At 40.9% G+C, this 22,708-nt stretch overlaps 1 protein-coding gene across 1 annotated transcript in view; it reads left to right on the top strand.

The window, feature by feature from the left end:
• The window catches only part of LOC111869564 (neuropilin and tolloid-like protein 2), a gene marked incomplete at its 3' end in the record, with an annotated part of 419,957 nt that overhangs the window by 391,274 nt on the left and 5,975 nt on the right, over positions 1–22,708 (top strand). Inside the window, exon 4 of the mRNA XM_023861190.2 lies at positions 21,563–21,820. Within this exon, the coding sequence (XP_023716958.1) occupies positions 21,563–21,820 (258 nt within the window). The remainder of the gene's footprint in view (positions 1–21,562; positions 21,821–22,708) is intronic.

The raw sequence follows: 22,708 nt of genomic DNA, 5'->3' as shown, positions 1-22,708 counted from the left end.
TCCACGTATTTCGGAGTGAAGACGGGATGAGGATGAAATAAATATTCTCCTATATCTGGTGTCGAGATTAAAATATATAGAACATATACCACTCAATCAGACAAGAGCCGTAATACATGAGGAAGCATAGCGACGGGCTAGAGGCTGGACAGCCGGGGTTGGAGTCTCAGTAGGAGCAAGGGTTCTTCTTTTCTGCACCACGTCCAGACCTGCTCTGTGTTCCTCCAAGCCACTCATCCAATAGGTACCAGTTTCTTTTCCTGGGGGTGAGAAGCTGACCACACACATCCATTCTTAAAATTCCAAGGTAAGAATGGTGGAAATATGCCTCTCCTCCCCAACACGTCTTCATGGCGGGACTCCTCAATAATTAACCTTCTCTTACCATTTCACTGTCTATCTACCTATGGCTCTACAGCCATTAATTGGGCCTTGGCCTCTTTTTAAATGTCTTCGTCTTTTACACAGTCCATAAGACCCCTTTGACGGGGATAATCCCGTCGCAAGGCCCATACCTACACACAGAACAACACAAACAGAATAAACGCATACACAAATCCATACCTCAAGTGAGATTCGAACCCACGATCCCAGCATTTCAGAGGGCGAAGACAGTTTACGCCTTAGACCGCGCGGCCACTGTGGTCAGCTTAACACTTCAGTGGCTCTGGGATGTTGTGGTCTGGGCTTCATCATCATGAAAGTTAAAATAGGTTTTCAATATACAGAGACTGCGTCTTACGTAATTGATTGCAACTGTTATAAATAATGAAAACAAGTCAGTCATTTATATTCGTTACTTCAGTCTCAGCACCAACTTCAACAAAGCTCCAAGCTCCAAGACCTCCAAAACTCACAAATGTCGGTGATTTTTCGAACTCAAAATATGTTAGAAACGATTTATGAAAAGGAAATACTACAATTTTCTGTTTAGTATGCACACTTCCTGCTTTAGCAGCTCATGACCAAGGGCTGCTCTGGCTTTGACCAACCCTGTTCTCTATCAGAGTCTGCGGCTTAAAGATGAACTTTCACTTTCATACTCGTATAATGCCATAGAGTTCTACCTGAATGCTGACTTGGTGACGTCACTCCGTCTCTTTGTTCTAGCAGGTGCCCTCACACGGCAGGCAGTCTGATTTTCTTATATTTAGAATATACTGGGTTTCAGTCTCGTGATATCTGTTACACTATCCGGTTTTCCTCAGTCCCTCCCCTGCCGGGAAAATACTGTAGCGTATAGACCCGTTACTGAGCGGTGACTCTGTAAACAGCCGTTGTTATGCAAAAGGGGAACAAACAAGCACGCGGATATATCAGACGGTCGAGGTATTGTCGGTCTATAAAAATGAAAATTTGTTTTCTGTGGTTCGTGTCGAAAAATTATAAACAGGGTCAGCCTGTGAAGAGAAGAGCAGGAGGTTGGTATGAAATGGCCGCCATCCTGGGACATATTTAGTTGAGTTGTCAATTCACAAGAATTCTGCACGGGCTGCTGTGCCAAGAGGACCTGAGTGTGGGAAGCTGAAGAATCTCTCTCACTAGAAGCCGTTGCCAGGAAACGGTCTGTTGAGACAGCAGTAGACTGAGAAAATTAATCTTTGTGCGTCAGTGGTCTGTATAGCGCAATTCAGAGTGGTGTATACAAGTGGTCAACAAATTCATTCATAAATCCATAACCCGTCTGTAGTCACTCACCTTAGCTCGGGACAATACATTGATTAGACAATTACTGTTTCCTTCCAAATCTTTTAGAAATTCGTCATTTATCACCCTACCACTCTACTCTTTATATTTTAGGCAATAACATTGTCGTAAGGTATACAAAGAACATCAGTCGGAAATAAATGATTTGTGTAACTGGGACACGCTGTAGCGTAGTTGGTTGAGACACTGTATTACAAGTCGGAAGATCGAGGGTTCGATTCCCGATGAGGTCATTGGACTGCTCTATTTACCTAATACTTCCAGCCGCAATATGGTCTTGGGGTCGACTCAGCCTTTAACAGAAATGAGTACCGGGAATCTTCTTGGGGGTAAAGGGCGGCAGGCCCGCAAGGCTGACCTCACCACCATCTGTGAGCCGATGGTCTAGAAAATGTGGGAGCCTCGGCGTCCCACAATCCTGTGGTCCTTTACGTCGTGTTAAAGGGATAGCTTTACATTTTTACCTCAAGAAATGCTGATGACTACAACTACAAGTGATTGAACGTAGATAATAAAATATAAAGTTGTCCTTGTGCTTAAATACCAAGACAAGATGACGTATGGGGAAGTGGAGGTGTAATTCCAGGATTCTTTTACTCGGGACTGAATAGAGGTGAATGGCTAGTTTTACGCCCTTGCCTTGTCCAAGGGAACGGCTCCCCGTAATCGTGGGATAAGAAATTGGGTGGGCCCCAGAACCCGTTTGGACGTTACAGAGAAGATAAAGACTATTCTTTTACCAGGAACGAAAACCCGGCTGTTCAGCCCGTAGCTCGTCCCTATAGTGACTGAGTTACCTCGGCTGCTTTGATGTTGAAATTCATAGAACGAAACAATTAAAATCAAGTGTTCGTATTGATTCTTGTGTTATTCATACAAGAAAACGAAAGACTGGTGAGTCAAGATGGCTGGTCACACCAGAAGACGCAGTTTGAATGTTGTGGTTATGTCACCTTTTCCGTGTGATCTTGGTTACATGCGTAAGTGCTGCTATGTTGCTGTGTGACAACACCACGAACAGATACGCCATCACTTTCTCCTCTCTCCTGAAATAATTATACTCCTTGAAAACAGGGTATCAAATTTGTAAAAAAAATTAGGCGCTTAAATCCTTCATTTTCCGTTAAAAACCAGCAAAACTTCGCTAACTTCACGAAACCACACTAAAATCTTTATTTTCACCAAAATATTTTATTAAATTATGAAAGCCGCTGGAGAAAGTTCTTAAGAGCAATAATGAAAACTGACACTGATTGCTTTAATTCTCATGACGTGACATTCCTTGCTACAGCGCAACTAACAGTCACATTTTTTTCAGAATACCAGAATAATTAAGAAGTGCCCCCTTTATAAAGCCGCATGAACTCGTAACCCCAAGCTGTCACAGACGACCGCCTGGTACACTTCTCTCTCAGAGAACTGTACCCAGAAGTATGTAAGCCTCTTAGTGAATGCGTATTCGTAACAAGGTCTCCAGTCGGTTTCATTTTTACAGCCACCAGAGTCCGAACCCCAACAGATTCTCCGATTCCAGCCTTTAGCTCTCATGGACTACATAGTGCAGCCTCTGCTGCAGACAATGAATTTCGAACAGGAACTTGGTTGAGAAACAGTTTCAGACGTAGGACAGCGCATACTTTCAGGTCTGTATCGTTTTTCCGTATATGCGTGTAAAATAGACGGCCTGTGTGGTCTAGTGGTCAGAGTTCCTGGCTACAGATCCATAGGTCCCGGGTTCTATTCCCGGCGCTACCACATTTTCTGAGAATTAGTGGGTCTGGAACGGAATCCATTCAACCTCGTGAGGATAATTGAGGAGCTACTTCCAGGAAATAGCTGCTCCCCTCTAGAAAACCGAAATTAACGACCGTGGGAATCCTTTGCGCTGACCACGCGATACCCTCTATCCGCTAAAATTGGCATTAACTTCGCCGACAGGCGGCGGTAGTACAGTTGATTTAGTTCGTTTGCAGACTACAGGTCATGGAGTTTGTTTTCTTTGTCTTTTGGGTGTAAAGTAACAGAAAGCAGTATATCTGCTACAGAGAAATAGTGACTGATTATTTCGGGCCGGAGAAGCAGTACGCTTCGCCTGGTGAAGGAATATCAAGTGTTAATACAGAATCTTGCAGCATATAACGCAGCATAGTACATTGAAAGTTAACTGACGTTTCGGAGGAACATATCGCCTCCATCTGCTTTCAAGTTGGTTTCTTCCTAGACTTATTCTTCGACCATGAAGATGGAGGTGATATATTCCTCTGAAACGTCGGTGACCTTCAATGGACTGCACGGCGTTATATACCAGGAGACAGTTCTCTTCATAACCACCGCTGTGAGATCCTCAGTCCCTACAAGGTATAGGTAAAGTTTATATCCTTACCCACGTTTGTGTATACAAGCCACGCGCTAGTGGCAGGCAGTCCTTGACCACATATGTTCGTGTGTTCATATCAAAAGCTCTCCAGGCCAACGTAATTATGATATGAATGCAGCTGGTCTGTTCAGAATCAAAGAGTAACATGAGGACAGCTACAAAGTATCCTCTGGTTATGGAAATACGTGCAATCCTGGGGCGGATTCTGGACATACGTTCAACGTAAGACAAAATATTTTCGTGGTATCTCTAATGAAGGAAGAGAAATTAAAGTGAGGTATATCAGCACGAATATGTGGATCAGTATGTTAAAGTAAATAAACTAAATCTGAAAGAAGCCGAAAGCCCGCTAAATAATTAAAGTTGTAACAAAATTAAAGAATGTATATATTTAATTAAAAAAAACATTTCCTGTTCTGATGATAACTGATAAGTTACTGCACATAGAGTAGTAAGACCTGCTGCAAACATATTGTGACGTATAGATCCATTGCTAGGCAACGGCTGGATAAACACGTTCCAGCGGAGACAAAATTCTTGGTAAACAGCTGTTGCTGGATAATGCGTACAACATTATGCCACAACAAAGGACGTCAATTTCTAGGCAACGGAACTCCTATGAATTGTTGTGAGACGGTGCTTTCCGTGAGGTCCGTGCAAAGATGATATAAGAGAGTCGACTTTCGAAGCTGGCAATTGATTTTGTTGGAGAACGAGAATGGGTACAAAGGCGTACAACGGAGTACAATAGAGACTTGATGTGTGCCGTAGTTGCAGTGATACTGTTATAAATCCGTTGCCACGATACGACTAGTGAAGGCTGAGAAAACTTGGCGTGTCCTAGTGATTTATGAAGTGGGTAGATTAGTGATAGCGCTATAATTGATTATGATTAAGGGCGATTTAATAGAAGATGTTAATAAATTCAATCATCCAATTCGGAATCAGTCTTATTAGTCACGGAGACCCCTAATATATGACAATATATTATACTCGTATGTACGTAAGGTAAAAGGAAAGTTGTTCCTGTTGCTTGTTTGTGGGATTGTTACTCAGTAACGGTTGTTGTATCTTTGAATACTTCGCTGTCGTTGTCTAGAAACGGGTCAACATGCCACATTATCATTCTCCGTTCTCTTTCCTGAACTTACACGTGGTCAGCCTCTAAGAAATATCTTGCCAAACTCTGTACCTGTTAGAATTTGTTCCCTCTCCTCTCATAGTTATGTGTCCAGTCCAGTGAAAATTGATGCATATCGCTACGCTGACAGCATTAGCTGACTTCTGTAAACAACACAGTTTATCTTTATTTCATATCCTAAAGTTTTACTACCTTCATCCCACGCTGGTCTATAAATTGGTGCGAGCATTTAGATTACAGTTACTTACAATTAATGTTATTTTTTTTTGCGAATTAAAATTCCAGGATTCACCAACTTTAAAATAATTGTTAAAATTATTGTTTAATATCTTGGCATATAGATTTTTGAAAATAAAGTGGAACTATAATAATTTTGGAACCGAATGGTAACAAAAATTTGCCGAATATATTCTGTTCGTAATTTTAATAGAAATCGTATTTTTTTTTTACACTCGTACTAAAATTTTGATAATACTTCGAACCGTTTGGTTACTGTGCATTGTAACCCAGCTGGTATGCTTTTATAGAGTTTTCAGTTTATGACGCTACGAAAGTGCTTGATAAGCGGCTCCTGAGAAAGATTTATCGGGGAATTCGACGGAGATATAGCGGCCCGGCGCTACAGCGTCATACAGTGAAAATCTACAAATTTATATTTTTCTGGTATTAATTAAGAACGAATTAATTTCTTTGCTACTAAGAAACATATTTCTGAGTTAAAATTTGTTGTATGTACATTTTGTATTCTCACCCAACAAATTTACCTCTTCATGGCAGCCAAGTACAGGGTTTAAGTGTTTTGAAACCACCCTTTCTGATACTCCTGGATACTCTTGATACCATATTCTAACGAAGAATTAAAGCGCCATAGAGGGAAACAATTCAGTTGATTTATAGAGTGGTGTCAGTTGTAAATGTATTACGTAAAAGGTAACTCCCTTCAAAATTGTCACGTGTAGGGGTGATTATTAGACGGTGTATGGATTGGGTTTATTGGCACGTTATATATTCAATTTGTAACTGAAAGTAGCACAGCGCTACCGATAAATTCCTCACCTTACAGATAACTGTTGCAGACACTAGTGTCCTCAGTCTGTGTTATCTCCAGTATCCGTTTCCTAGCAACGGATTTTAATACAGGAAATATAACTGTCTTATTGAATTACACGCTCCAAATATCACTATACGGTAGCACACGTAAAGTGCTACTTCTACTGAAGTGCACGCAGTAGTTGTGATGCCCCAATTCCTCAATTCCATTCTCTGCTCCCAAGTTCATATCCTGGCAGGCTGGCGTCTTGGAACTCAACTGACTCAAACAATCTTCTTTATCCTTTTTGTAACATCTGGACACGGACCACACAGATAACACTGCTCCTCTTTTGTTGCGCATATTCGTTTCAGCGGAAAAGTGTTTATTCAATTGTTCCATAGCAACGACTATACATGTCACATCCCGTGTGCGGACATTACTTAGCAACGGCCATTTCTCTGGTTCCACAGTTCTTGCTTTGAAGAAATACTACACAATATTGTGTGTTTAAAGAAAGAGACTTGTTATTGGCAATTGTGACATCAATTTCACAGCAAGCATAGTTACTTAAATTCTCTGTTGTCTTTGAATTAACAGGCAAATTAGTTTTGTCTGTATTGTCGTTGTTACACAAATCTTTTTACAGAAGGCATATAAATTGAAATGGATGATACGGATATGATATTCATTAAGTGTAAATCAAGTTATTCGTAAGTGTCCAAAATGCTCTTAAAGGAGATAATAATATCCTCAGAAACGGAGCTGTCAGCCAATAAATTGTGCTTTTGAAGTTACTTGTTTGAGCACTTGTAACAAACTTCAATCTTATAACTAAACTTCTTCAATTTGATACAATTTCAATAAGCTATTGAAGCTCAATGTTTATTACTCCCGGAAGTGAAGCCTCGATACCAATACGATACAAACAGTTCCAGCCAACTCATTACAGCATGCTATTCTTACAAATGCAGCTTAACTTATCTCTTAGTGTTTCTTTTTCTTTCCGCGGGAAACAAAATTCTGACCTTTCATTTCCAAAGACTCATTTCAATTGGTTCAGCTTCTACTGCCTTGAGTTACATTGTATGATGAACTTCGGGGGGAGAACTCCACGCATCTGAATCAACAAATATCAAGGAACTGAAGGTACTGGGACCACAAATTGAAACTTGCAATCTGTTATTTTACCTTGCTTTCCTTGTGTTTTAGACCGCCTCTGTAGTCTAGTGGTCAGAGTTCCTAGCTACAGATTCAGAGATCCGGGTTCGATTCCCGGCGCTACCAGATTTTCTGAGAAGTAGTGGGTCTGGAACGGGGTGCACTCAGCCTCGTGATGATAACTGAGGAGCTATTTTAAGCAAATAGCGGCTCGGGCCTAGAAAACCGAAATTAACGGCCGTGGATACCGTTGCGCTGACCACGCGACACCCTCTAACCGCTGAAGTTGGCACTGAACTTCGGCGACAAGCGGCGGTCGCTCGGTCGGTATAGTTCGCTTGCGGACTAAAATCACGGTTTTTTTTTAGTTTTTCCTCATGTTGTAAACAGTGTTGGACTTCTGTTTCTATCATGACTGTGTGTCCTTCCCCAAATCATTCTGAACCTATTAACCTATTTTCATGGAACTTGATATGAACACAATAGCGACAGTTTCATTTCCTGATACTAATATTGATATAGCTTGACGAGTACTCGAGCTTCTGAGGTGTGAAGGACATTATCGAAACTGTTAGCGTACCCCTAGCAGGATTCTGAAATGCTTCGTGGCAATAGAGTTCGAGATGAATGTGACTTCTGTCAATCCGCCATTTGCAAAACGTTGCAGGCCTAAATAACTATAGAACCAATCCTGAGAGTAAGTTATCTGCTGCGGTCACCAATTTCAGGAAGATACTTGAGAGTCAGAAGTAGCCACATTTAATGTGAATCAAGTTTCTTTTCATTTTGAAACTTAGTTTCTCGTACATAATCAGGATATCCGAATAAACCTTGATCGTGTTCCGATCTTGGGTCAGTCCAGTACAGTCGCCATGTTGTTAGGTTATATTGCTCAGAAGTGTCCTAAACTAAAGATTCATGTTTTCGAATATCTGTCACCACCAAATTTGAAGCTGTTTCTGTCAGTGACAATATTTTCACTTCCGGTTCAGATGTTCTCAGGGAAGCCATTTTGGTATAATTGGTGGCATTCAATTAGAGATAATAAAGGTTAAGAAGCCTTAAATGGCCTGTTAATTATAGCAAGTTTTACGAAAATCTGTCTACTAGTTAAGACATTATTGAGATGTAAAGAGCAGACTGTGCTCGGGTGTCATCATACGGGATGTCTGTCCCTCCTTGGTAAGGAAAGTGGTTTACAGATGTAAACTCCAGTCTTATGGGTGTTGCGAACCTGAAACTGTGGATTTACGCCCGTAAGGACCAGTGGTAAATCAGTTTATATTGCTTGGAAGCCGCCGAGTCTTGTTTTACAGTCCTGTAGGCGTCACGTCAAGCCTGTAAATATAGCAGACCCGCTGAGTGGTCTCTCCCAGCGTGTGCGCGCGCATGCATGCGCTTTAGCAGTGGCGATGGTGGCGATGGTCCCTGAACAATATTTAATGACTGAAAGTTGCCGGTACTTTGCCAATGTAGAGTTTGATAGTTGAGTTTAAAGAAGATGGAACATTATAGGAAATGGTTTATATTTAGGAAGTTTTCCTTTCAAGGAAAATAAAAGATTTCGAAAATACGACGCCAGATACGTTTTCAGAATATCAAAATAATCTACACTTTCAGTTCTATAAAATATACGCCTATGGTTTTTTAAGCTGAACTCATTGTCGGTGTACTGCGTGCGGCTCTATATACACACAAGTGAATCTAGATTTAGTGTTATAAAACACAATTCTGACAGAAATGTAATGGAGCCAAATTTTACTCGATTTAATTAATTGAATCTCGCGCCCTGAAGACGGACACGTCCACCACTCCTAACCTCGGCACTAGCTGGAGGTGATTGATCAACTTCACGCCCCTGCCCCGCTTTACCCCTTGTAAATAGCCCCCCTTAGACATTCTGCAGAAGGCTGGATGCACTCCAGAGTCTGTCTAGAAGGTATGGAGAACAGAAAACCCTCTTCGCTCTTAAGAAATCGAACTCCGATTGTTCGGTCGTCCAGCCGCTATACCGACCGAGCTATCCCGACTGGCGGTCTTCACTTCCTGCCCTATAAGTTTATATGATAATAACTCTAAATTTCGGCAGATCTTATTACGGAGATCAGTGGAGGAGTATGAGATCTACGCTACTTGCTGGGAGGCCAGGAATTGAAATGAAATTTTTAGTTTGAAAACCCGAAGCAAAGACATTACTTGGGAGACCTGGCCTTAGATGGGATATTAGAATTGTGATAGACCTTTTATAAGTAGCATTTAGAGGCGTTAACTGGCTTCATCGGGCGCAGAATATGATCCAGAAGCGATTCTTTGAGATCATCCTGACTAACTAGTCTACTTCGAGTTTCTCAAGAACTCTACTGCATATAGTGAGTTAGTTGATACCGCGGAATTTTAGAAGAAACTGTAATTTATTTAATATAATACCGCTAATAATAATAACAACGGAAACGAAATTATTCGTAGCTATCAATAACAGACTACATTACTATTATCAACAAACAAAAATAAAACGAACTCCGTGTCCTGTAGTCCGCAAGCGAACTATACCGAACGAGCTACGGCCTTTCGTCGGCGAAGTTAGTGCCAACTTTTGCGGATAGAGGGTATGGCGTGATCAGCGCAACGGACCCTACGGCCGTTAATCGCGGTTTTCTAGACCGGAGTTGTTAGTTCCTTGAAATAGCTCCTGAATTATCCTCACGAGGCTGAGTGGACCCAGTTCCGGGCCCACTACTTCTCAGAAAATCTGATAGCGCCGGAGATCGAACACGGGACTTTAGCCAGGAACTCTGATTACTAGACCACAGAGGCGGTCTTACTATCATCAACAGACTAATTTTATAATCAGTAATGCTGTCTGGCAGGATTTACGTATGTTGTGACTGCCGATGTTACTGAGCAAGTTGGGAAGTTCTTGCCTTACAGACAACACAGAGCCACCCTTTCAACGTCATCGACTTCAGCAAGAACGTACAACAAAAAGCAATGTGCTTAGCCTGGACAAAGTTTGCGTTATATCGACTGAAGAGTTTTCTGTATGCGAACCCGTAGTTGTGGCATTGTTCAGGGAATTCCACATCATGTTCTTGTCCTCGGTATCAACCAGAGCTGAGGAATTTAAACCACAGCCTTCTGGATGTGACTACATGGTCAGCATGCCATAACAATTCTGTGCGCTAATGCATTCCGGGCAGTACTGAGGTACCTTCATGAAACAATTAAGCAATTAATAAAACAGCTTGCGCATACAAGATATTAAAACGACTGGCTGTAGAGGTTTGTCTGCAATGATTACGAATGTAAGAGAGTTAAACCTTTATTTTTATTTATACCTTTCCTCTTTTCTTTGTTTCTTTTTCGTTTCATACTTTCCACTATGTTCTCGTTTAGTTGCTTCTGATTTATTTACTCCATGTCTATAAGTAAGATTCCTTAAGTTCATTAATTCTCTCTCTCATATTTACTTAATTGGCAAGTTATTAGCCGGTCACGATAGCCGAGCGGTCTAAGGCATGCACTGTCTTCGCTCTCTCTGAAGTCTGGATCGTGGGTTCGAATCCCACACAAAGGTATGGATGTTTGGTGTATGTATATGTTTATTCTGTGTTTGTGTTGTCCTGTGTTTAAGTAAATATGTTGTAAATATGAAGAAAGCAGTCTTCTTGGATTTGGCACCGTGTATATGTCGTGTTAACTGACGTTTCGGAGGAACGTATCGCTTCCATCTTCAGGGTAGAAGGAAAAATATAAGAAATCCGCAAGCGAAGAGACTGGTCACCAGTCTGCTTTTACCGGTTCTCACGGTCTCTTCGCTTGCAGATTTCTTATATTTTTCCTTTTACCCTGAAGATGGAGGAGATACGTTCCTCCGAAACGTCGGTTAACACCACATATACACGGTGCCAAATCTAAGAAAACTGCTATCTTCATAGTCACCGCCGTGAAAGCCTCAAATCTTACATGTTGTAAATATGTTTCTGATATGTTCAGTTCAATTCTACAAAATATATAGATAAATTCATTGGTTCCTGACAACATTCAATGTTACATCTTGAAAATTTACAAAAACATTTTTAAAGAGAGTGCATATGCTTGTTTCATCGTGGCATAAAATTTAGTTTCCTAGTCACTTGCTTTTTTAAGTGTGATATCTTAGCTATTTAGAAATCTATTTGTAACTGGACACATCTCTTTGCCGCGAATATAAAAAATAACAAGACCTCATATATTTTTCATCTGAAAATATATTTTTTCTTCCATATCTATCATTGGTTGTTCGCATTTTACTCATATTAAGCTGTATACTGCTAATGAACCCAACGCAATCCGAACCGCCAAATTCTGACACTAGTTGTCACATATATTAGTGACTAAAGAGGCGGGTTTCGATAGGTGAGTCTATTTATTGGCTATTCACTAGTCGTAACTACAAATAATTATAACACTCTCAAGATTACTCTAATCGTAACACATAAATAAAGCCTTATATATCTGCTTATACTAGTCGTTGCTATGTAACAGATCTAAACAATGAATATTACTCTGCATAAGATTTCCCCTATCCGTTTCCTGACAACTGATTTTCCACACAGGAACTATAACTTTTACACTCCAGGTATCACTGCACTACAGCACACATAGTCTTGAAATCACACGTTAAATCTTCACGGGCTGACTTCTTGTACACTTCTATATTCGTAATTCCAATTCACTGTAATCCTTGCCAAAGTCAGTCAAAGTTAGTCACATTACGACTGACGGTCAGTCAGTCAGTAAGTCTTGGTGTCGAGCCCCATCTGGGGCTTATGGCCAGATATTTATTACTGTTTGACAGTTACGTTCTTTTATTTTTGTAAGGCGTCCTCTCTGACCAGAGGACGGGTCTGTCTTTCGTATATGTTGCTGGTCCTTGCCAGAGTAGTCTTTCTCGGATCCTAGAGCTCATAGCTCTCGTTATATAGTCATGGCAAGGACCGCATAGAAAAACTCTTCCATTCAGAATAATTACGCAACCTAAAAACCAGTTACTACGTGTATCTCATAACAATGGATTCCCTTTTGTTGTTACGTTCTTAAGGGGGAAGATATTTACTGTCCGTAGCACAGAAACGGCAGTTCTTTTATTGTTGCCCGTATTATTTGCCACGAGAATATTAACGGACACTCCTGTATTGTTATAGAAACTGTCCATACGTCACAATATGAATTTGTTACTATCGTCAGTTTTATCAACTCCTTCGCGTACAATATGGGCACAGCATGAATATCTGACGTCTGTAATGAATGCGCATTACGTTTTTACGCATGGCTGCTGTTCGAATTTCCGTCGTTAGTTCATGCGCGGCAACAGCTTTAGAAGTTCTCCGCTTGGGGGAGAGATGGATGAGCTTTTCTGCATTTAGAATGAGGGACGCTGTTTGAGTATGTGTTTTTCTCTAAGTAACAGTTCGACAAGGGTACTTGTCCATGAAATACGTTGTTCTACCGACCAAACAAATTATTTTCTTTCTTGCAAACAGTTTTTTAGTGAAGATAAATGCTGCTGCAGCATTTGATGTGGTGTCGCACGCTAATAAAATACACACACACACACACACACATATATATATGCTTCTCTTTCCACAAGTCCGTAGTCAAATCATAGAGAGAGCTAGCTATACTAGGTTCTCTTTCCATGTTAACTCGTAATTTCCTTAAGTAATTATAAGTAATAATTGCATACCAAATCAGTCACAGAAAAGCATGCAGCTGCTGTAAATCGTAAGTGTAAGCTTGTTGTTGCATGACTGGGATCTCTTTACAGCAAAATGGGATTGTGTAAGATATTGGCTTTCTGTACATAGAACTTAGGCTGAGGGGAGACCGACTGTATGATACTACAGGCTGTTCATATATCTGAATTCTAAGTATTCTCGCTTTCTGTAAATGGGAAGCTTCGTAAATTGTATTCTTCACGAAATATAATTAGAACGATCAAGTCAAGGAGGCTGAGAAGGGCAAGGCATGTAGCAAGAATGGGGGCGAAGAGGAATACATATAGGATATTCGTGTGAAAGCCAGAAAGAAAGGGACTAGTAGGAAGACCAAGACGTAGGTGGGTGAACAATATTAAACTGGATCTTAGAGAGAGTGGATGAGATGATATGGATTGGATTGATCTGGCTTAGGATAGGGATCAGTGAAATGCTGTTGTGAACACGGTAATGAACTCTTGGGTTCCATAAAATATTGGGAAGTTCTTGAGTAGCTGCACAATTGGCGGCTTCTCAAGAAGGGCTCGACTCCGTCTCGCTTTCTGTTTGGCCGTGAGGAATAGTGTAACTGCATTCAGTTTGTGATCACGCATATGGCCTGTAATATTATGTCAAGGCCGTGTAATGAGATATTACAAAAGGAAGCGAGCTTACACTACACTATTCCTTCACTCCGCTACAAATGGTATATTTTACATACATCTGCAGCTCAATAATACAAGGCCAAACACCTTTCTTTTAGAAGAATGCAGCAGTAGAGTGAAGGTTTACAGTGCCCAGGCCGCGAGCAATAATCTCCATAGTTGCTTTATACGGATCACTCATGCTACAGGTCTTCAAATTTGTTATTACGTAGAAGGGCTGATATTCAAAAGCCTATTTGTCCTTTGTCTCATGAATGAATGTGCTTAAAAATTATATATTATTATTTCAATTTCACCCTAAACTTATGGCAGTGAATTTATAAGGACTGGTTCTGCGGTGTACCAACCTTCCAACACGAGTTTCTCCTGAACAGGGACAAAACCGCTGGGTGACACGAAGACTGCGCCTGCTGGAAAGTTCTGATGCAGCATTAGTGGTTTCTTCATTAAGTGAGGGAACTTCGTAACAAAACAGGAGTTTGATGTACGGCGGCTTGCCTGGAAGTTCACCTGTGATCCTAAATAAGGAGTTTCAAAGCGCTTGCTTGAATAAACCGCAAATTATTCCTCCATAATTATTATTTCTTTCAAGCATAAGATGAAACATAATGACCATATGATGTGCATCAAACATTCCAACTTATAATGATAGAGAAATATGGTACTAATTTAGTTGTATGATAATCCATTGGAAGCTCGCATATTCAGTAGTTCAGCCCTGTCCAATGCGGCGCCCCTGGTATATTTTTCTGGCGCCCTACGTAACCACATATAATTGAGCCGATTTTTAATATTAATTCAAATTGTAAGACAAGAGACATTTTTGAACGTCTGAGTACTGTTAAATATTTTCGAAAAATTTTATTATTATTGTTATTATTATTATTATTATTATTATTATTAGTAGTAGTAGTAGTAGTAGTAGTAGTAGTAGTAGTAGTAGTAGTAGTAGTAGTAGTAGTAGTGTGTGATGGCGCCCGCACCTCCATAGGCATCAGTGAATTGTGCCCGAGTACATAAGAACGTTGGACAGCTCTGCAGTAGTTTAATAAGTTCGTTTATTTGTAAATCCACAATCACTTTCAAATTTCAGATGAAAAAATCAGTTTCACATTCTTAAGATATTTCATAGTTCTGGTTGTTTAAATAGCGTGATTCAGTGTCAGTGTGAAAACTCTTAAAAATGTGTAATTCTTTAAGTCCAGATGTTCAGTATCGTCTTCGGAGAAGCACATTGTCCTATCCTATATTTAGCTCGACATGCTTGACGTCGTCATAAACCTAAGTTAAGACCTGACTCTAAGAAACAAAACCCTTGATAAGCTTGTATTTACTCAGCTGGTCATTATATTCCGCGTCTTTTACGGAATTTCAAGATGCATTAAGAACTTCCCAAGAGATCTCCATTGGAAATTATCCCTAGCCAGCTGAATCTAGCCAAGAAGCTCATATCGTATTCCGTGAGACCAATTTTAATATTATGTTCCCATTTTCCATGTTGTCGCTCCTCTTATGCTTTCTAAGCAGAATTCACAGTGCTTATATCCAATCAAACAACATCTTGTCATTTACGCATCAATGCCCCGGTAAACACCAGAGTTGTATATATATACATTAACATACACACGAGAAAGGTCTGTGTAAAAACTTTCTGATCACCTTGTGACATTGGCAGCGTGTCACATTCCGCGCCGGCCCCCTGCTGGGATGTCTCCTCCACTAATTGCCATATCTCATGCTTCTACGACACGTAATTGGGTAATTACTACATAAATAGAACTCAGCTGCGATTCGATTTTACAAATGAGGGTCGGTCTCTCCGTGCTGACATGGTCCATCGTTCGGTTTCTCACCTTCGCTGGCACTGCAACCGGAAATTGTTTCCGTTCCCCATTTGGACTTGAGACACGTTGCCTTTCAATAAATTACGCAGGCTACTGATTTTGAGTTATTTAATTAAGTAATTTAACCAATAAACCTGGATAAAGTAACTTAGTAACTTAATGAAATATCAAACTTAACTAACTTAACTTAACAGTATGTTAAGTGAAGAACATAGACTGAGGGTGTTCGAGAACAGGGTGTTGAGGAGAATATTTGGACCGAAGAGAAGTGAAGTGACAAGAGGTTGGAGAAAACTGCATAATGAGGAGCTTCATAACTTGTACCCTTCTCCGAGTTTAATTAGAATGATCAAATCAAGGAGAATGAGGTGGGCAGGGCATGTAGCACGAATGTGAAGAGGAGAAATGCATATAGGATATTGATTGGAAAGCCAGAAGGAAATGCATGGTATGGATTGGATTGATCTGGCTCAGGATACGGACCACTGGAGGGTTCTTTTGAAAACGGTAATGATCCTTCGGTTTCAATAAAATGCTGGGAAGTTCTTGAATGGCTGCACAACTTGCGGTTCCGCAAGAAGGGCTCTCATAGTGCTGATGATGATGACTATCTGATGGCACCCAGATAAGTTATTAGGGATGTTATTGGTATTCGCATAGAGATTCACTGTCTGTTCATACAAAGGTTTCTCGTGGGACTTCTCAGTCACTACGTGAGAATGCAGAGGCTACCTCCTTAAATTTTCCGTTTCACTGTACATAAAGACAATGGCGTTTCATTTGACGACAAGTATTATCTGCAGTTGATACAGCAAAGTCAAACAAATGACAACAAAATACAGTAAATATCACTGTAGTTCCTTATTATTTTTATTGAAGTTATAGGATGTTTGGTGGTTTAATCTGGCTCTGGTTGGGTAAAGTGTCAGGCTCTTGTGAACACGGTAATAAAACGCAGAATTACTGGGTTTCGGACTTTTCCATCGTCTGGTATTCTAGAGAATAGAAAACACGACGTTTCGGAAACTGGATCTGTCTCCGTCTTCAGGAGAAAGGGGGAAGACCTATTCAGTTGGGTCCCTTAAAGAGAGCTAATCTCAGTCACTGGACCTAGTGACAGATTAGCTCTTTCTAAGGGGCCCAACTGAGTAGGTGTCTTCCCTCCTCACCTGAAGCTGGAAACAGATCGTTTCCGAAAATTCGTGTTTTCTGTATTCTAGAACACCGGACGATGGAAAAAGTCCAAAAACACAGTAATTTTGTGTGTTATACACCATCGGCAGAACCATTTAGAAACTACGGTAACAAAAGTTCGACTTCCGCAAATGCAGGAAACCCCTTGATCAGCTAAGCGACTATGAACTCCCCAATAATAACCTCGGCCGTATAAAGTAGATAGTGGTTCAACGACATTTCCTCAGCTATGCAGGATTTTTAGCATTAAATATGTAGCGGAAATTAATCGTGATTTATTTTAAAATTTCAATTCTTGTCCCTGGAGTGAGGAAACGCAATGAAATGCTCAGAAAACTGGCTTCTAGGTCTAGAATTATGCCAGATAACTATTGAAGACTGAAGTTAGAACTTAGAACAAGTATGAACAGATAACGTTATTCAGTAAATCAGATATGTAGTAAAGTGCAGTGAAGTGGCTCTCTGTCTTTTCTGGTTCACTGACCCGTACCCTTTGTTTAAAATGTACGCAATACTCAAAAAATCATAAGGTTATAAAAGTAAAGTTGTTCAGGTGCTCCACGAATTAACCATTACGCCATGAAGGCGTATGGGGAAGTGAATGTATAGATCCACATTTTCTTGACCTCAGCACTAACTGGAGGTGAGTGGTCAGCTTCACGCTCCTGCCGCTTTGCCCCCGGGAAAAGAGACCCTGTACCCATTGGATAGGAGGTTGGGTGCAGCCTGTAGCCAGTTGCTTTACCGACTACGCTACCGCGGCTCCTATTGTAAGATTATAACCAAGTAAAAATATGTTTAATAACAATATGAAACTTAACATTTTAGAACTTAGGAATATATTCCACACTGCAACATTTTGATAGGGGGCTAGGTAAGTCACAGAAATTCCTTAGACATGAAGAAATCTCTGTGTCTCTCAGAAATCAAACCCCGGCCTACATCTTGTATCCAGTCGCTTTATTGGCTTGAGCTGGATTTCTGTTACGTTTGATCTGACGAGCTAGGGGCTCTGGCGGTGAGGTGGGGCAGATTTGTTCCTTTTAGTAGGAATTCTGCTGTATTTGTGGTTAACTCGATTGCTATGGAAATAAATGGCGACAGTTGTCTTTACGTTGTGCTTGATCGAAAGTTCTGTTTGTCTGCGACACCCTGCAGCTTACTTCTCGCCGGTCTGTTGAAAACTCGCGCCTGAAGCAGATGTTGAAAGACATTTCGTCTAGTTCTCTTTCAAAGCAGTCGCAGTCCCCACGGAAGTTGTCTCTTTCATCAGGGTATAATTTATTTCTGCATCATAACTGAAAGTCTCTGATGGTGAACGGAAGCAATAGAACACGAGAGGAGCTGTAATTTCAGTACAGATGAAAGAAAAAGTTAAATAAACAATTTAATTAGGGTCCCTCGTCGAAACGGCATAAGATACCCCAGGCTGCTCATACAACAGCTGTCTCTTTACATGGAGGGCAGCACCTAACGTACTGAATCAAAAGTCGCTGACAACTGACAAGGGGTAGTTTTACAGCCTGGGACTTGGGCGGAGGGGCTAACAAGTTCCACCGTATAAAGTTTGAATGTTACGAAATATTTCACAATGTCTCCGACGTTGACTGATTATTTGGCAGCTGGGTATGGGCGTGTTGACTGGGTTCGACTGGCTCATTGTAGAGTCCAATGGAAAGTCCTTTTGAACACCAACCACTCCGGGTTGCGTTATGGCGATGACTGCTTTACCAGCGGAGCGACTGTTTGCTTCCAGAAAATGACTTTGATCTCTGGAAATAAAATCACATCTGTCGTCTAGTGGTCAGAGTTCCTGGTTACAGATCCAGAGGTCCCAGTTTCGATTCCAGGTGCTGCCAGATTTCTGAGAAGTATTGGGTCTGGAACGGGGTCCATTCAGCCTCATGATGATAATTGAGGAACTACTTGAATGTAAAAGTAGCGGCTCCGGTCTAGAAACCCGAGATTAGCGGACGTGGGGATCCCTTATGCTGACCACGCGACACCCTCTATCCGCTAAAGTTGGTGACAAGCGGCTGTCGCTCGGTCGGTATAGTTAGCTTGCGGACTGAAACAACGAAGTTTTTTTGTTTCTCTGAAAATAACGGAACAGAAAATTTACTTGGATTAGTATGTAAAATCTGTAGCATATTTTATCGTATGAACGCATGGCGTTGTAAGATGTCATGTACACCGGAGCTGTTATAAACATGCTTCAGTTTGCGCGAGCTGTACTTCGATTGTGTAAGTAAAATGATATTTCTGTCTGTCTAGTGTCTGCCCATCCACACGCTTCGCCTCCAGAACTACCCAATTGAGCGATGGAATTTTGTATTATGATTCTGCAATCTGCAAATTTCTCTTTGTTTTCGTCTGTCCATATTTACATCTAGTTAAAAGTAACTCAGTTTTCTAATAAATGCCTCCTGGTGCGAACGCATGTTGTATAAGGTAAAATATCGGTCGCATTGAAATATATTATTTTTATTTTAAACCTTTTTGGATATTGTAAATATTTGATTTAATGAAAATGTTATGCTCCCATTCAATCTGATATGTTCTGCTTCTACGCTGCGTAGTACATCAATATAATCCGTAGTAAATGAAAACGATTTTCAGAACATAGCCAGACGCGACATGTTCCATCCTTAATCCCGTGCTTTCAATGAGTACACTGGTATAATTTAGCTGTTGTTATTTCATAATGATTGGTCTAATTTTATAGTAATTTTTTAAAAAAATTATGTCGTGAAATAATCTTGACCAACTATTACCATTGAAAAAAGCAGTCTTCTGGGATGTGGCGCCGTGTATATATTGTGTTCACCGACGTTTCGAGAAAAGTATCGCCTCTGTCTTCAGGGAAGAAAAAAATAAATCCGCGAGCGAACCAGCGTGAGCAGGCGCTAGCAGAATTTCAGATGTTTCCCGGGACAATTCCTGCCACTCTGATTAAGCTCGGTATGCGCTACTTCAAGGCTGACGAGTGAGGGAGTATCGTAAGGAAGAGATTTGTTAAGTTACCTTTATCGTAAGTGTAGTACCGCTTTCCATAATGGTATGACTTACTGCATGGAAATGAGGCATTACGGATACCACGTAAGGGCACTGCTCCGTGAATTTCGGAATTTCAGAGGCGTTCGGTGGGCGGTCTGCGCAATGAGAAACGTCTGGCTGTGATTAATTCCAGCGCACTATGCTGGCGATATATAGTATTTATTTTTGGACTTACTCAATTAGTAGTTTCCAGTTATTTGGCCAGGGATGTCCAATGTGATACCAGACCAGCAAATTGGCTCCAGTAGCAATGTTTCTAAATTATATTCGGAAGTGCCCATTTGGATACTTGTGCTGGACATCGAGTTCTTTCGTGAGTTTCCTCGTCCCTCCAGCCAAATATTCCGAATTGATAATAAATTAAGTCAATATGTTTTTCTTCCATATCCTTTAAAGTTCATTCTTCCGTAATCATTGTGTCATGTGACGCTACATAATCTGATTCAGTAACGTCATCACTAAGTACAAGTAAATAAATAAACAAGTATATAGCATGATTGATGTGTTCCCCTAACTACTAACGCCAATAGCTCTACTACTACTCAAGATATAATTGCAATCAAATTTGAAAATATTGTGACATGGTGCCTGAAAGCCGAAATAGTCTATTGTTAGACAACGGCTCACTAGTAAATTAACGTGGAATAGTCCATTGCTAGACAATGGCTTGCTATGAAATTAGCAAGCAGACGGTTCGGTTCGCCTCGAAGTTATAAAAGGGGCACATTTAATTGATTCGAGGGTATACCGTGTGGAGGCGGGCTCTAATACTTCCACCATAGCCCTGTGAGTCGTAGGAGACGACGATAACGAAGTCTCGAATCTGAGACAGTAAAATATGGCCTCGTGCCCCACGGGACTCTGACCTGAGAATGACTGCGCTGGCAGGGACCATCAGCAATACGACAGAGCCGTGCTATTATCAGAGAGAGCGCCCCACATCAACAAACCCGCAACTGTCTGACAGTAATAAAAATCTTGTTGTAAGTCCCAGATAACACAAAACTCAGAATTGAGGGTTCACTCGCAAGTGATTCTTCATTCATTTTTCGTCCTTACTTATTCGTAAGTGACCGATTCATATGAATTTTTGCACCCTGTATCATACGCAACAATTTCTTCTGTGCAATTCTCCGGACTTTAGCTCTTGGATTTCCGGCGCATGAATTCTTTATCATCCGTTCCGAGAATTTGAGTGCCTGGAGTTCTATTCCCACCCCCTCCACCCACTATATTCATGCATGGAATTTTTCTTGCAAACGTGAGAACTTTTTCTTGCCTTGGTGCATTACACTGCAGACAGTCTTACGGTTTTTTAAATTCTTTTCCGCTTTTCTTTTCCGGGAACCACTAATTGAAATTACATTATTATTGATTTCAGCAAAACCTGACTACATTCTGAAATCATGATAGTGGTTTCAGCGGGAACTGGATACCTACTGAAGTGTCATGTTATTGGTTTCAGCCGAACCTGGTCACATACTGAAGTGGTAATGCTCGTAACATTAGTTTCAGCGGGAACTGGATACCTACTGAAGTGTCATGTTATTGGTTTTAGCCGAACCTGGTCACATACTGAAGTGGTAATTCTCGTAATATTAGTCTCAGCAGGAACTAAATACCTACTGAAGTGTCATGTTATTGGTTTCAGCCGAACCTGGTCACATACTGAAGCTGGACTTCAGGAACACTTTCGACGTAGAATACAGCAACAACTGCACTTATGACTACCTGGAGGTGCGGGACGGCGGCCATGGCTATGACCGCCTTATCGGCCAGTTCTGTGGCAACATCTTCCCTGACATTATCGGTTCCACTTCGCGGTACCTCTGGCTGCGCTTCAAGTCGGATGATACTATCGAGGGGGCCGGGTTCACTGCCGTGTACGAATCTATTCTGCCTTCCAATGGTGAGCAATACGACTCTGCAATTTTAGTCACAGACTTATGTGCCTAGTACAAAGGCAAAAATATTTTTTCTCGGATTCAACGATGTCGGGTTATTTCATGACACCATATCAACTGCATAAGTCATGTAATTTTAGAGTGGATGTAAGTAATAAATTGAAAAAGACGTCTATGAGATGGGTCGTGACCTATTTTAAAGCATTTTATCAGGATTTGTTTGTCGGGGCTGAGATAAACCACAGAAACTAGTATCCGAGTAGAGATTCAAACCCGCCGTCTCCAGGTTACGAAGCAAGAATGGTATTCACTTAGCCGAGGTGTTCGATATTGCTCCACGACACGGAGGAGTATAGCCCAGTACATAGAACGATTCATGTCCTTTCCGTAACACAGAGGCGAGTTGGCACGTTCTGACGGCTTGACCCCAAAGAAACAAATTTCCTTGCTCAATGAATGTAAATCTGAGGGGGCTCCAGAACTGGTGTTGATACGATGGCTGAAGGAAGGCATACGGCTGTCGGGAAACGATCCCATGGTTCCATTATGCAGCCAGTTACTTTATTCTGTCCAATTTCCTTGATCTGATTTCATGAAATTAGTAGACCTACATAATTCCTCCTACGATCCGAACGTACGTAATGCACCTTAATAGCTTAACTTCAAATACGATTGAAATTGATGCACTGTGAGGAGACAGGGAGGCGTTTCCTTCGGTCTTCCGAGTGTCTGAATGCTGAACCCTCTTCCTATGATTTCGAAAAACTAATTTATTTTAACTGGACATCTCCATGGAAACTTACCAGTTTGAAGTTATCCTTCAAAAATTCTTAAAGTATTTACGATGGTAATAACTGTCCCAATATTTTGGGTTTATAATAACAAGTAGGCGG

The sequence above is a fragment of the Cryptotermes secundus genome, unplaced genomic scaffold, assembly GCF_002891405.2.
Source record: "Cryptotermes secundus unplaced genomic scaffold, Csec_1.0 scaffold463, whole genome shotgun sequence".
Classification (NCBI taxonomy): Eukaryota; Metazoa; Arthropoda; class Insecta; order Blattodea; family Kalotermitidae; genus Cryptotermes; species Cryptotermes secundus.
Note: the sequence above shows the minus strand (reverse complement) of the source record. Positions and strands in the feature narration are given on the sequence as shown.